The following is a 17,125-nucleotide window of genomic DNA, read 5'->3' as shown; positions in this document are numbered from 1 at the left end:
TCTAACACACTGGAAAAATCACTTCTTTAAAAGGCTTCAGAAAGTCTGGAAAATGAGATTCTATTGTTTAAACATTTCAGGCTAGCTTAAAAAAAGAAATCGAAATTTAGAAAAAAAATACTTACTGCTCAGTTTCCATTTGTTCCTCTTGCTTGCGTTTTCTATCTGCTGCTTCTTTCTCATGTTGGCCTTTCAGCATATTCCTTCTATGAGCAGTCTGAAAGTTTCTTCCACCTTTTCTCTTCTGTTTTATTTGAGAATTAGGATGGTTTTAGTTAACTATCAAGTCAGTGACTGATGCTTCTATGATTACAATCTTGGAAGAAAAGAAGCAACTAGTTTTCTTAAGGGATGAATAAATTACTAATTAAAAAAACCCCTCAGAATTACACGTTGTTGCTATCTAAATTTAACTTTCCCCTTGATGATTTTGCGATTTCTAATCTACTGCACTGCTATAGGAATGATATGCTTTGGTTAAGATGAGTTAAAATGAAGTACCTCAGGCTATTTGCCTCTGTACTATGACTTTGACTTCAGTACCTGTTTACTGACAAGTACCTGTTCAACCTACCGAATTTAGTTTTGGGCTCCTGAAGTACTAATAAATTAGATAAACATAAATGAAAGGCCTATACAACCTGGGTCTGTAGATTTCCAAGGCTATACACAAAACTTGTGTTTTTATACAAAAAAGAACATATAGCTTTAATGAAATTCCTAAACAACTGTTGTATTCAAATAAAGTACCACCAATAAAATGTACCCTAAATAGGCCTGAAGTGTTAAGAATTTCATTGAGGTAAATAATAAAAATCTATGTACCTTTTTACATCTGTCTTCACTGGTCACAACCTATCTGGCTTAATTCTCTATCTTTCTACCTTCTCTGTCAGTAGGTAGGTGGGGTTACTGGAAGTTTATCATGTGACATTTAATTTCCATGTAATTGTGAAAAGGTAAGATAAACTTAGGATGTACAATAAAGTTTCAAATATGCTTTTTAACACAGGTAATTCAAGTTTATTCAGAAAGGTAAAGAAATTCATTTTAACTTTTAATCACATTTATAAACTTTCATAAAGATGCTGAAACTTTCCTAAAGATTAAGAACTACATAGTAAACTAAAAATAGAACAAATATTTTATTTGATATGCAAACATTCTACCTTTTCACCTTCTTGATCATCCCCTTCCTCTTCAGAATCAGAGGTTGATGTAAGCCCTGTTTTAGCTAAATTTTTCCTTTTTGATTCAACTTCTTTTTTCCCCTCTTTTTTATCTGGCTCTTTTCTTGGCTTATCTTCTTCCTTCTGGCCCTCTTCATCCTTTTTAAGCTGCTTTTTAGGCTGTTTTTCCTCTTGCCCCTTTTTCTTACTTTTGTCTTCTTCAGTTACCCTATTTCACAGGCACAACAATGAAAAATAATCTTTTATGTATCATTAGTACTTGTCATTCAACCACCTCTCTGAGTTAACTGAATAAGTACTCTGGATAACAATAAGCTACATGTAGTTTGTTTTTTATTTAAAAACAGATTTTAAATATCTTTAAGTAAAATATAATGGAGTGTCATTATCAACCAATCATAAAAGGAAAAGAACATCCTTTTAATATGTTAGAAGATAGAAAAATTACAGTGGCATTAGGGTAATAAAAAAGTCATTTTTTTCCCTGTTTTCCATGTTTTTTGTAATGTGACTCATTCACTTAAAAATTGAGTACTAAAAATATTGAGTACTATCTCATATGCCATGGTACCGTTCTTGACTTTGGGGAACAGCAGTGTATAAGGTGTGTAAGATGCCTAGATTTTATGGAGCTCGTATTCTACATATTTGTAAAAGTAGCCACGCTGGGAAAAATACAATTGCAGAATCGAACTGCGTAATGGTGAAATACGGTCATTTTAAAATTTAAAGAAATATGCTTTGCAATGTAAAAGGCTCCCAACTGACGCATATAATGGTAAAATATATGGCCAATTAACCTTAATATTAAAGTGTTCAAGGAATTTCATTGAGATTTACACATATTATATAATTACACCAATGGATTTGAAAGCTGGAAGGGACCCCCGATCATTTAGTCCAACCCATTCCATTTAACGAATGAGAAAATGATGGTACAAAAGGTCAAATAGCCCAATATCTCAATTCCAAATCCACTGACCTACCAGACAACTGCTTCCTTTGAACCCTTAAGATTATTAAATTGGAAAAGAAAAAAAAAATCACTTTATTTCTTTAGAAATTTTTTGTCACATAACTTCCATTGGCTATGTTTATTTTTAAATGTTATATAGGTTTCATCCTTTACTTTTAATCAATGGAAGAAAAAGCAGGCAAGTAAAATCACTTAACTTTCTTCAATACTTCCACAAGGGGGTAAATATTTTAATAATGATTGTTTTGTGGAGATGGGAATAGAGAATCAAATATAAAAGGCATTCCCATGGTTCTTAATAGATATTGACGAACTGCCTCCCCCAAAATGTTACCCCCTATGCAAAGAGGCAGGTATTAAAAATAAAAATATCCTTTTAACCCAGTAAATCTACTTCTAGCAATGTATTCTAACCAATACATTTGCACATGTACAAAATGACAGATGACAATGTCTAAAAAAATGTATCCATACAAGAAATAAACTTTTAAGAATTATGATACCTACATAGTGGAATACCATGCAGCTGTTTTTCTTTTTTAAAGGTAGATTTAAGTGTATCGTTAAGTTTTTAAGAAATGGGATTATTATTTCAAAGTTTTTAAAACAGTGTCAAAGCAGAGAACTCCCATAAATGTAACTGTCACTGCTTGCTGCAATTAAGTCTTTTCCCAATGGTCCTCCCTCCTTACCATCTTCCATGAAAAACAGACCTCATGGTGATAATTCCCTTTCTAATAGGTCAAGGTACAATAGGAAACATATTAAAAGACTAAAGAAAATTATAAATACATGTTAATAGCAAAAATTAATGCAAACACAACCCAAAATATCTCAGTGGCTTATAACAAGTATTTTTACTTTACATGAGGATTATGAGATGGTTTCAGCTCTTCTGGACTCTATCCACTGTCTTGTCATTTCAGGACCCACAGCAAAGAAGCTGTCACTAGCAGATACACACTGTTCTCATGGTGGAGAGCTTAAGTTTCAGAAGAGCTTATATAGTTTTGCTCTACTCTCCACTGAGTTTTTGCCCAGATACAAAGCTGAGAGTAGCTGTAACAGCCAATGCCCAGCCTACATATAGCACAAGTGAAAAATAAATATTGTAAGCTACTGGTATTTTGGGGTTGTCCATCATCAAAACCTAAAACGTTTGACACTTACTTTGCATTTGAAACCCTAATATATTATACAATGGGTAAAACTGTCATCTGTGAAAACTGGAGAGAAAACTTATTCAGTGAACTTGTGGCTCTGGGTGAAGAGGTTTCAAGATAGAATATTGGCATTTTGAGTTGATTGTTATCAACATAAATTTGATATGGTACTTCAAGAAAGAGGTAAGTTTAAAAAATAATAGGACAAAGGAAGGAGAAAAAAATTCCATGCATTTCAGTGTTGCAAGTCACTTCCATCCTGTAAAAGATTTTCAAATTCAGACAAAGACTGGAGTCAAAGATCCAATCAAGGTTGTTAAGTTGCCAGCCTTAAGAATTCAAATTGGGATACCTTGATCCTTCTGATGAACAAATGGTTCTACGAAAAAGAAACCAGGGAGTAGGTTTTCAGGAAAACCTATAAACTCAAAAGTGCTTTTATTTAAGTATAAAAAGATAAGCATGTCTGGAGAAGTCTAATGAGTGAGACCACAGCACATGAAGCTGACTAGAATTAAACAGACACATGCTAACAATAAAGTATTATTACTATCAAAAGGGACGCTAGCCTGCATTAAGAGAAACTAATGGATATTTAAAAAGGAATCTTGGGCCCAACTCCATAAAGTATGAAAGCAGAATAAGAAAGCTGCTCAGCTAATAAGGAGGGTTAATACTTTCCAGTCCAAGAATCAGCCAAAAGCCATGGAGAGAAATGGACTAGGAAGATACTCTCAGGGAAAATTGGGATGGACCTAATCAAGGAAATATTCCTTCTATCTAAAACAGGGGGATCTCACAATATTTTCCCAACAGAATTTCATATTTCCTGGGGAACAATGACTGCTGTGTGCCTCTTAATCTTCTCCTTGGGAGTATTTATTATGGTTCCCTATCCCTCCCAGATCAATGTGCATATATAAAAGGGAGAGGGGAGCAGATAGATCAAGGCCTTATGTTGATCGTAAAATCCTAGACTTGATGCTTGATGCCCTTATTAGAGAAGACATCTTAGGGAGGAGATGAGTGAGATTTACTTGGTATGTTTAAAAACATAAACTGGGGGGCCTCCCTGGTGGCGCAAGTGGTTGAGAGTCCGCCTGCCGATGCAGGGGATACGGGTTCGTGCCCTGGTCTGGGAGGATCCCATGTGCCGCGGAGCGGCTGGGCCCGTGAGCCATGGCCGCTGAGCCTGCGCGTCCGGAGCCTGCGCGTCCGGAGCCTGTGCTCCGCAGCGGGGGAGGCCACAACAGTGAGAGGCCCGCATACCGCAAAAAAAAAAAAAAAAAAAAACATAAACTGGGCTTCCCTGGTGGCGCAGTGGTTGAGAGTCCACCTGCCAATGCAGGGGACATGGGTTCGTGCCCTGGTCCGGGAAGATCCCACATGTCGCGGAGCGGCTGGGCCCGTGAGCCATGGCCGATAGGCCTGCGCGTCCGGAGCCTGCGCTCCGCAATGGGAGAGGCCACAACAGGGAGAGGCCCGGGTACCGCAAAACAACAACAACAAAAAAACCCCATAAACTCACCTGCATGTACCTAATTTCTTAATTTCACTGTAGTAGTTAAAACCATGTTGTAATTTTTGGCCACTATTTTCGAGAATATTTAAACAGCTAGCTCAGCAGTAAAATAAAACTCTTTAAACATATATTGGCTGAAAAGTACCAACACTTCTATACCTGAAATTTCCAATAAAATATTTTCATTCAAAACACTGTAAATCCATTCTTAAATGACATACTCACTTAAGCCTTTTCTATAAAATCTTTAAACACAGTAGCTACAAAGTTTTGCCCTCTTTGTCTAAATACATATTCCTGCTGGTGAAGTTTCTACCCAGAAAATCCAACACAAACAAGATCAATAATGGAAAAGAAAGATGGCAAGAAAAAAAAAAACTGATTATTTTGTTAATAACTAATTATCATTCCAAAATACTTTAAAACTTCAAATTTACAAAAATAATGTTAAGTGTTATTATTTTTTAAATAAAGATTATTCTGGAGGAGCAAGATTTGTGGGAATTGCTTCAAAAATACTTTGTCTAAAAATTCCCTTAAACAAAAGGGAACTATTATAAATTTTACCCTGCATTATCCAAGTATCTTATACCCTAATACACAAGAAAATGTCTTAGATTAATGAAATGATAATCATATCAGATTTTTCTTGATTCCCTATCAATTGTAACTTTTTATATAATGAAAACTATTTTTCAACTGTTTTGCCCATAATTCTTAGAAATACAAAATAGTAATAGCAATGAACACCCTGTAAATAAAACTGGTAAAAATGCACAGTAATTTATACATATTGAAAGTGAAATGTCTCATTTACTGCGTAACTAATTATACTCACACGTCACTCTCCGAAGGACAGGGCTGTTTTACCATTTTGGGTCTGCCTCTTGGTTTTGGAATCTTGACTTCTGTAGCTGACATTCACAGGAAAAAAAAATTTTGTAACTACCAGCTTTCCCGTTAAGATGTAGATCTCACATATAAAAGTTACAAATGATATATACTAAGAATATTAGTTTATTACAGATAACGATTACTTTAGGTTTTAAAAATCATATCCTCCAGTGGTTCAAATGAGTTAACAGCAGAAAATTTACAGAGGTGAATCAAGAGTATTTTCAATCTGTCCTTAGTATGGCTGAGGGCTTAAAAGAACATCCCTCGTTGTTTTAATAGGAATGTCACAAAATTCAACTTTATAGGAGATAGCAGCACTTATATTCAACATTCATATACATATTACAGTATTTGTATATGTATGCTCACATATTTGAAAATTTGTTATCAGAATTCACTGAATTTTCTAACAACACCATTAATGTGATCCATTACACTATTAAATTCCAAAGTAAAAATTAGGTAAATTGTTTTTTTTTTTCTTTTTGGGTATTACTCATTTTATCCTGTTTCATTAAGAATCCTATGTTATGGGACTTCACTTCCCTGGTGGTCCAGTGGTAAAGAATCCGCCTGCCAATGCAGGGGATGCGGGTTCGATCCCCGGTCAGGGAACTAAGGTCCCACATGCCACGGGGCAACTAAACCTGTGTGCCTCAACTACTGAGCTAACACACCTCAACGAGAGAGCCTGCGTGCTGCAAACTATAGAGCCCAGGAGCCCTGGAGCCTGGCGTGCCACAGCTAGAGAAAAAAACCGCACGCCACAACTAGAGAGAAGCCCGTGTGCCGCAATGAAGAGCCTGTGTGTAGAACTAAGACCAGACGCAGACCAAAAAAAAAAAAAAAAAGAAAACCAGAATCCTATGTTATGAAGTAGAAAAAAAAATTGGCTCTATCTTGGCTAATATTCTTTGTTTTACTTTGTATTAGAGACAGATCCTTCCAAACTATTTCCTATTTGCCAAATTAGGAAAATACTTTAAATAGGCGGTGCTTAAGACATCTGCATATTGTACAGGCCCTAATAAAGAAAGAATGCAATAATTTAATAGCTTTGATTATTCAAATGCTGTTTTTCTCTTGTTTTCATTATGATTCCTTTTGGAAAGCTTAATATTTCTAAAGTAAGAGGTAAAATAAACCCATCGTTCATGGATTTTAAATCTCACCACAGCCTCATTTGCCGCTATTAAAGGAAAATGTAATGGGGATAAAAGAGAAAATGAAGTCTCAAGCAATTATTTCAAATTTAAATACTTTATTACAAAGAGCAGAAACCTTAATGTTTATCTCCTTTGAAATTTATATATTACACATAACCAAGTACCTATTCACCTATTCCAAAGTAGCTGAGGTACAACACCTTAATGGATTAGAATATTAATCACAAGCCAGCTATTTAAACATTAATAATCCTACCTGCAGGTCGTCCTCTTTTAGGACTCACTTTTAGATTAACAGATGCTGTTGCTGTAGTCACTACTCCTGTCTCCTCGGTTTCTACTTGTTTTTCTGCCTGAATCACAAAGATTTAAATTAACTTATTTAGCACATAGTAGGCATTCCAAATTTAGTTCAATGGCAAAAACGTGCCACTATAGGATAACAAGTTCAAATACAAGCGTAACATATATTGATCTTCATTATTTTTCAACAGTTGGCTCATCAGAGTGATATCCTCAAATTTAGCTTATAATTCTAGTGAGTAATTCTAGGAAACAACTCACTTTTTAGATATTCTCAACCTAAAAAAGTCATTTATAAAAATAAAATGAATATTCTTGATGTGAAATGTTAAAGTATAATGTAATTACACTGTAATATCCCACACATTGCTTATAAATGTACTTTCATTGAGTATCTCAAAATGCTAACACTTTATATTGCATACTTGATGTACAACCTAAATTAATGTTAGAAAAGGCAAGAAATTAAGTTGCTGATATTTCCATTCTTTAACTTTGTTAATATGTACATGTTTTATTTTTGAACTGAGACATCTGCTGTTCTTCCCTAGGAGTTATTATTATTTTCCATAAAGAAGGATTTACTACTGTAAAGAAATCCCAATGACCCTTTGCAAACTATAATGCCCCAGGTAATGAGACAATAGCCCCAAACAAGAATCAGTTTAATCAATTCAAGCATTAGAGTAGAACAAAAGTTAATAACCACCAATTAGAAAGGAAATGCAAACATCATAATCGAAAAGAGAGAAAATAAATAGCAAAGAGAACAAAGAGAAGAATGGGAGGACTACTATGAGCTGCTCCCCCACCCCCAATTATTTAGAATTCAGCCTGAACTACCTCAATAAAAATAAAGGCAATAAAGCATCATGCCAAAACTTGCATAATCCAACCTTACTGATAAAAAATTTTTTTAATCTTTTAATCAACAATCTGATTTGCAAACACTTAAGAGGTAATGCCCAATTTTGGTAAGAATGTGGAGAATTACTCATTGATTAATGGTGATCAAATCAATAAACTGGTAATACATTTCTGATCATTATGATTATCAGCAATACAGAATATGCAAATCTGACTCAGCAATCCCACTTATAAGAATTTATCCATTTCTTTCTTAGTTTTTAAACATTATTTTTGCCTTTGTAGTTGCAATATAATAATGTATATTCAAAGCATTATTAAAAGTCAAGAAACTCATCTAAGGTAACCCTTGAATTGTTCTCAAGGAACATTACAAAAATTGCTTCAAAAACATTAGCTCAAGTTGTATTTCTAATTTTAGGAACTTACAGACCACCTACCACCCCCCACCCCAATCCTGATTTGATGGTAGCTCTGGAGTAGGGAGCTGGGCATCTGTTTTTATACCAAAGGTTGAGAACCCAAGACTGTATGAGAGCTCTTCTATTGAGTTAGGAGGGTGAGCAGTTAAGAGGGCAAAAGTTCTCCAAAATTCAGTTCAAACTGATGAACTCTTCAGTGCAAAAAAATCCCCTCTTCAATTACACTTTCAACTTTTGGAAATAAATCATGACATCGCATAAGAATTACAGGTATGAATCTTTTTGAGATACCAGTAAGAGGTAACAAGGTCATCAATAACTAATGCCATAAATAACACTATACGAAGCAAAAATACAGCCCTTCCATAGACATATATTCTTGACTATTATAGCAAAATCATGCAAGTCAAAACCATTCCTCGTGAAAATATTAAAGAATAAGAAATATTTTATCTAGAGAAAGGACTATTAAGTTATTTCAAATATATATATACTTAAATATCTCAAATGCAAATATTGACTCTAGATTAATTTCTTCCATATTTTACTTTATCTCACTGAGACCTCTAAGCCTTTGACAAATTTTCTCCCCGTTACCCCACTTTCTAGCTCTACTCCCTTCGTGACTTTACATAAAGGCCCCCCCATCCCTCAAAAACCTCATGGAACTACTATTCATCTGCATTCTTGTTTTGCTGCACCTGTCCCGCAAATCTCCAACAGAGAGTTACTATAAAACTCTACCTTCCCTGCTGCTGAGCCCTGCTGAAAAAAAATTATACAAACATGCATTCATTTTATGCAACTTCATTTGTGATCTCAAAGCCATCCATTAATCCTTTACCCTGTCTTTTGTCATGCCCTTTCCTTCTCTAGCATAAACTTTCAGTCCTTTCTTTCTGCCTTACACCACACAGGCAGTCTTGCTTTGCATTTGGTGAGGGAGAAGGGAGAGATTGAGGCCAGCAGGAAGGGATTCCCTTAATTTCCAAGTCTCCCTAGAAGTTTGTAATAGTCTTGCCCATCCTTCCCTTCAATGTGAAAAAAGATGAAATGTCCGTCTCTTTCCCATCAAGTCAATTCCCTCAAATGTGTCCTCCCTTTTCTCTCACCCAGCATTATTCTTAACTTACAGTAATTTTATACTTTCCACATCTTTGATCTTTCCTGGTTTCGCAAAGAAAAAGTGTTAAAGCCTCTATTATATTTTTTCACGTTTAACACTCTCCCTTAACCATGCAAAAATCCTTGTTGCGGCATTCTCTCTCCTCCCCTTCAAAGATTTCAAAAGCACAGTGTAATTTCAACATTAAACATTTTATTCTTTAACCTACTTCATATGGTCTTACCGTTTGACCTTAAGGTATCCTGGGGGATCCTAATTGTCAATTATTATTGGACCCCTTCTGCATCAGGACACTACTAACCACTCCCTCATTCTTAAAATTCTCTCCTCCCTTGTTTAGCTTGATATCCTCTCTTAGATTTTTCTCCTGACAGTTCATTCTCAGCCATAATTTTACAAGGCAGGCTTTCATCGCCATTATAATCTCTCAGGATTCTGGTTTTCTGCGTTCTTCTCAGTAAACGTTCTCCCTTGACTAGCTATCTAAATCCTATCTTTATGTCAGAGACTGCAATTGTAACTTCTACCTTTTCCCCCTTTGGTGTCAGAGAAATATGCATCTTCAGTCTACTTCTCAACGGTGTTTCACATCCTCCTCCTCATGCCTCTACTCCCAAAACATCTGCTGCATTCTCAGTGTATAATCTAGTCATCCAAGCCAACACCCTGAGTCATCCTAGATACCTCCCCCTCACTTCACACCCACTTCCAATCAACTATTAACTTTACCTCCTAAGGTGCTCTTAAAATCCTATCTCTCATCTACACCACTAAAAATGTCATGCTAACTCTTTACAAAGGCCTTTCATAATTTAGTTACCAAGTCCCAATCATAACTCTCCATTTTAATTCTCTTGTCTTATGTATTTATTGTCTGTCTCAACAAAAATATAAGTTCAATAAGTACAGAAACCTTATCTTCCTTATTCGCTGCTGATTTTCTGTCTGGGCCAGTGAAGTGAGTACCAAATTCTGAATGAATTTATCAGTGAACTGGCCTCACTGCTCCAGTCCAATCCCCATCATTCACACTGCTTTAAAAAGAGAAGTACCTGAAATTTAAAATGATTCAATGGCTTCCCACCACTTCTTTAAGTTCAAGTTCTTCAGGGTAACACACTGGGGTTTTTGTACTTGTTTCCCTCAAACTTTATGGTCTGATAATACTGAAATGCAGTACGTGAAATGCTTGAAGCAAAATTTTCTCTATGCCTCTGTAATTGCCTCACATGCTCCTCCCTGACTCCTTCATCTGCCTGACTAAAATTCTGCCTATCTTTTAAAATCTTGTTAAAGTTATCATACCCCTTCACACACACCCCACAGGGAATAAAAAGCCACTGTAATTATTTGTTTTCATTTTACTTCCTTATAAGACACTGAACTCAGAATACTACAAAAAAAATTTTTTTTAAAGACTGAACTCTTAAGTTTTCTTTGTAGCTTTGTCATATAATAACAGTCTGAGACATAAATAGGCCAGAAAAAGGTGTGATGAACAAAACTTCACACAGGGAAGAAGAAACACTAATTAAAAGCATAAGAGGTACTTTGTCCTAAATTGTCACATACTTTCATTTCATGCAACAATGGGCACTTACAAAGCACTATTACCAGGATTTATTATAAATATTTTACATGTATTAACTCATTTAATTCTCTCAACAGTCTTATGAGTATATATATTATCCATTTTATAGAGAACACTTGAGACAGCATCATGAAAAGGAATGAAAATTGGTGTGTTTTATTTTGTAGACCATCAGCTTAAGGGTGCTGTATCACTAAGAAAAGAAACAGATAGTTTTGATAAGTGAACAACATAACCTTTAAACAACATAATCCTTTAAAAAAATTAAAGGACTTAGAGTGAAGGGCTAAGTCTAAATTAAATGGTACCGTTTCATTATCTACACTCCCTCAATCCAACTAAAATAAAAATTCTTTTAAGATCTCTGTGGTTAAGCAGTAGAATTACCTTTCTCTTTCTCCCTCTTCTGGCAGCTTTTGGAGTGGTTATGTCAACTGCTTTAGTCACATCCTTAAAAAAAAACAAAACACAACAGATGAAATTGATAATTATGCCATGACCGAAAGAAAATTTCTTAAATTAAAAATCAGGGCTTCCCTGGTGGCGCGGTGGTTGAGAGTCTGCCTGCCGATGCAGGGGACACGGGTTCATGCCCAAGTCCAGGAGGATCCCACGTGCCGCGGAGCGGCTGGGCCCTTGGGCCGTGGCCACTGGGCCTGAGCATCCAGAGCCTGTGCTCCGTGACAGGAGGGGCCACAGCAGTGAGAGGGCCGCGTACCGCAAAACAAAAAGAAAAAAAAAAATCACAAGCACGTTTCACTAAAAGTACTACGGAAACTTGTTTTGCTTCTCTGACCTTTGAAATTATAAACATTAAAAGTCTTAACATTAATTCATTATAAAGTGTAAGTAATCACCAGTATATTCACCTTAAAAAAAAAAGCTTTCCTCTGTCAGATCAAATATAAAAGTCACACTTGCTCGTACACTGGGAGGTTTGTCTATTTAAATTTACAAAACACTCTTTCTACAGTAGAATCCTCAGTTTTAGGATTCTGAATATTAAGAGGTGGTCGGGACTCTGGAGATCAAGTAACAACTTCATGAAGCCTAGAAAGGCTAAATGAGTATCCCCACTCAGATAATCAAATACAGAGGTGGAAATAAATCTAGGTTTTTATTTTTAGTTATTTGTTTATGTATTTAATTAATTTTTTGCGATACGCGGGCCTCTCACTGTTGTGGCCTCTCCCGTTGTGGAGCACAGGCTCCGGACGCGCAGGCTCAGCGGTCATGGCTCACGGGCCCAGCCGCTCCGCGGCATGTGGGATCTTCCCGGACCGGGACACGAACCTGTGTCCTCTGCATCGGCAGGCGGGCTCTCAACCACTGCGCCACCAGGGAAGCCCTAAATCTAGGTTTTTAAAAATTCGGTTCAATATCCTTTCCCGTACATCCATCCAACAATACCTCACTTTAAAAATATTCCTAACAAACAGTAAGCGACTCTCCTAGTTGTACCTCAATATTTTGCACAGCAAAGTAACTTCAAATAAAAATACCCATGCATCTTAAAGATGCAAAAATTATTTTACAATACTATATTTAATACTTACACAAGGAAATAAGCCTTTAATATTTTCCCATTCATTACTCAACTACTTTAAAGATTACTTTCTACTGTGCCACAATCAACTCATTTTACAATTCTTCCTTGCAACAAAATGGGTTTAGAATGCAAGAGAAATTAAACACACCTCATTGCTGGCTTTTTCTTCATGGTCAGTATCTTCCTTTGAAACACTAGTTTCTTTTTCTTCAACTTCAACATCAGATGACGCATTTGATTGTTTAGTTGATGCCTATGAACAATCAAGTCTATTAGTTTCACAAAATAATATTTTACGCCAACTTTAAAATTTTGTACCCATGAAAAATCAAAGCCTGTTTTTAAGAAAGCTAGAAAAGTACCCTCATTTCTGTTGCACAGGATACTTTTAATATACACAATTTTGAAAAGTTTTTAACGCTACTATATTATTTAGGAAAGTCTTACATGGAACTATATTCCTGCAATTGATGCATACAATCTCAGCAGATAAAATGGTGAGGCAGAAATTAAAAGTACAATTACAAAGAATAACATTCTGAAGTTCTAACCAGCAAATGCCCAACAAGATACAATGTAAGGTGATTTAGAGGAGCACAGACCTACACTGTATTCAACTATTGAAATATTCTGGATAAAGAAGCTAATCTATGTACTCTAAGACGAACAGCCTTATTAACAAAGGATATATGTCACAACTTTAAGGAATCTTATTGATCTATATCTCAAACTTAGTTTATTTAAAATGCAGATTCCTGAGACCCAAACTTAAGTGATTCTGATTTAACAGACACTTAGTGGGAGAGTCCAGTAATCATTAAATTTTAAAAGTACCCCCATATGAGAGATACTTAAGCATGTACCCTAGGGTCCCTAGATTTTCATAAAACCAACCAAAACGATGAATACCAGAGGCAACACAGTATACATTGGGAGGTGAGGGTAAAGCTCCCAGTCTACAAGATGAAGGGACTGCAATCCAAACTGTGCACCTTTCTAGCTATTTCCTTTGGCAATTCTTTAAACTGTAAACCCATTTCCTTTTCTGTAAAAAAAGGCAATGCTGATAACCCACAAATTATAAAGGTATACAAAAAATGTAAAAATGTGCCCAAAATTACTTATAGCACGATAGAAATATTTATAAATTATGATGGCCAATTTTTTTTTGTTGTTTCTTTTGTATAGGCTTGGGCATCAACGCTTGCACCAAACCACAGGAATGTGCCACTGGGGATGTCTGGGCTGGGAACACAGAGTACATCGCACCACCATAATCATTCATACTTTTGTTAAGAACAGAAAATTGTCGAGTTTCATGCACACAACCAACGAAAAATTTCACTGTGAAATGGAAAATTCCAAGTATGTACTGTGAAAACTACCTGGAGATTAAGTAGGTAGATAAGAACAAAGGATAAAGTGACTATGCTAGGCAATCTGGAGGATGAAAACGACCTTGAAAACACAACCATAGGATGTATGATCCAAGTTAAGTTACAAAATGTTATTTTCAGGAAACAATCAACTCAGTCTCCTTGGACTCCCAAGGCAATAAGGATGGGAAACCTTTCTTACATTTGTGCAACAAACATTTAGTGGATAACTAGTCCTTCAACACATGTAAGAATGCCAGCACAATGGACACATACAACTTCCTTTTTTATGGAACTAATAAGCCTGTGGCAGTTAAGACAAGTACAGAAGCAATTATGATGTGATATGATGAATACTGTAACAAATAAGTGGATAATGAAGGCACTTAGGACCATCTAATGCAGCCCTGGAACATCAATGAAAGATTTCAATGTTCCAGACAGAACAGCATCTGAAAAGTTCTCAAACATGAGAAAAAAGCATGGTACATGCAAAGAACTAAAAATTATATAGATTTAAAGGTAGAAAGTTGCGAAATTTTCAGTGTGTTATTTCCTTCTTTAGGTTTACTCATACTCATCCTAGTTTTTTACTAATTCAAGTCTGGACACACACACACACACACACACACACACAGAGAACAGAATAAAAAGAAAGTTTAAAGGTTGCTCTTCTAGAAACCAAAAATAAGTATAATTTGCATAGTGCTATAAGTATTTTTGTCACATACTTAATTTAACCCACATGAAGTTCATATTCTAATAAATTTTATGGATTTAGAAATTAAAATGAGAAAAAAACACACCCTTCAAGTTATTAAACCTGAATTTAAGGAAACAGTACATATGACTTTAAATTCAATACATTAAATAAACCCTCAATCAGGATTTAAATAACTGAGTGTTTCCCAGTTTTCTGAGATCTATTTGACCACGAAGGCAAGAATTTCATCAGTTATCTAGATACAAAAGTCCAAGGTTCAACCTCACAAATAAGAACAATTTAATCTGAAATTTATAAGGCTCTTCAATCATTTTCCTGTAGCTAGAATAGTGATTATTCTCCAAAACTGAGTAAATAATACTAAACTAAATTTTATGTAATATGACGCACCTGTTGACTTGAAAATTTCACTTTCGGATTGTTATCTATCTCCCATAAACCTTCATTAAAGCCTTTTCGTTTATTTGGTTTGCCGTACTTTTCCTTATTTTCTGAGTAAGGAAATATGTCCTTTGGGCCTAAAAAAGCACTAAAAAAGGAGGGGGGGGAAATGTGAGTGTAAAGCAATCTCAAATATAAGTGATTAAATAGCACTACCCTATGAACGCAATTATCAAAAATTCTTAATCTAAAACGCAATAAAAATCATACATAAATTAAAGGTAGTCACAAATAATATTTAATTCCAAATGCTTTTATTAAATTCAGTCACAAACTCCTAGATCCATAATCCTAATTTAAAAAAAACACACAAATTGCACAATGTCAATATACTGAATGCCACTAAACTGCACACTTAAAAATGGTAAATTTTGCTATAATTTTACAGATTTTACTATAAAAATGCATAAAAATGAAAAAAGAGATGTCACAAGACTGCATTAATCTATACATTTAAATGCATTCTAAATATAGTTTTACTACAAAGTAGTTTGGAATATTATACAACTCATAAAACATTGTCAATAAGGTATATTATGTGTATGTTTTAATATTTGTATATACATACAAGTAGATTTTTAGAAAATAAGTATGTTAAGACTTTTACTTTATTCAATGAGGGAATCAGATGTTGTAACTGGTTTGTTCATTCATATATATATACACACACACACACACATATATATTACAGTCAATTCTTGTATTCATGGTAATTATATTCTATAATGTCACCATGAACACTGAATTAAGGAATACTGTACCACTGCTCCAGGGTAAATACAGGGTAGGTTCCTCTGGTCACAACATTTTTGTCAACCAATCAGTACATAACATTGTTTTATGTGTTTCTGTTTAAAGACACCTTATTTAATATACACTGGTAATTCATTAACACTGAACTCACAGCCAACAGCTTACGTAACACGTATTTTCTCCATAAGGCAAAGCACAGGCTTCTTGCACTTACGAACACCAAATGGCACTTCAGCTACATTTGGGTACTATTATAAACGGCAAAATGACCAAGAAAAAGCACAAAAATACAAAAGCCGTGGCACTACAGACTGCAAAAAGGACACTTGTTTACAATATGAGAGCTGAAACAAGGTAAAGCATGGTCTTGGTTCAGCCTCAGCTAGGAATGTGTGCATCAAGTTACTCAAATTTTTTGCCATTTCACACACAGACATGACCGTGAAGGCGCCACAGGTATTGATTTGGGATTATAAATACATTTTAGTGAGCAGGCAAATTAATAAATATGGAACCCATGAATGATGACAACTATTTTTTTGTGTATATATACATATATATTTAAATATAATTCCCAGAACAACCCCATCATATATCTCCCTATGTCAGTCAGTTCTGTAGAAGTCTGTCAATCCTATAAAGGTAGATGCAGAGAATGTACCAGTTTTTTGCTGTAATGGCTGATATATATGTATTCTCCAAAGCAAGAGGAAAATCAAATTACTACTCATTTCCTCTAAAATATGCTACAATTTAAGATTATTCATTACTAATTATCTATCACAAATTCCGTATCTGCTGAAATTCTTTAAGAATTAGGGACCTAATGACTATAGCTCACATTGCACTTTAGAATATTTTAAAAGGCTTTAAGATAAAATTTCAATAAAAAAGAGACTTAGGGCTCTACTTAAATATAATCAAATGCATATAAGTCAGCTTTATTATTTAAATTCTGCAATTTATAAATACTCAAAGTATCCATGTATTTTAACTGCACATCAGTTAAGGCACACTTAAATCATCACTATCTCATTTGATCTAGAAATGCAGACTTTT

General features: G+C 35.0%; 1 protein-coding gene across 4 annotated transcripts in view; it reads right to left on the bottom strand.

Moving 5' to 3' along the window:
* PSIP1 (PC4 and SRSF1 interacting protein 1) overlaps positions 1-17,125 on the bottom strand; it is a 40,056-nt gene that overhangs the window by 8,163 nt on the left and 14,768 nt on the right. For all 4 annotated transcript variants that reach the window (XM_060102104.1, XM_060102105.1, XM_060102106.1 and 1 more), the window contains exons 4-10: positions 15,263-15,401; positions 12,921-13,025; positions 11,611-11,673; positions 7,171-7,267; positions 5,690-5,765; positions 1,170-1,398; positions 126-244 (exon numbers count right to left, since the gene is read on the bottom strand). In XM_060102104.1, coding sequence (XP_059958087.1) covers positions 126-244; positions 1,170-1,398; positions 5,690-5,765; positions 7,171-7,267; positions 11,611-11,673; positions 12,921-13,025; positions 15,263-15,401 — 828 coding nt within the window. The remainder of the gene's footprint in view (positions 1-125; positions 245-1,169; positions 1,399-5,689; positions 5,766-7,170; positions 7,268-11,610; positions 11,674-12,920; positions 13,026-15,262; positions 15,402-17,125) is intronic.

Source organism: Mesoplodon densirostris, chromosome 6 (assembly GCF_025265405.1).
Source record: "Mesoplodon densirostris isolate mMesDen1 chromosome 6, mMesDen1 primary haplotype, whole genome shotgun sequence".
NCBI lineage: Eukaryota > Metazoa > Chordata > Mammalia > Artiodactyla > Ziphiidae > Mesoplodon > Mesoplodon densirostris.
The sequence above is the reverse complement of the archived record's forward strand: the minus strand, read 5'-3'. Positions and strand labels throughout refer to the sequence as shown.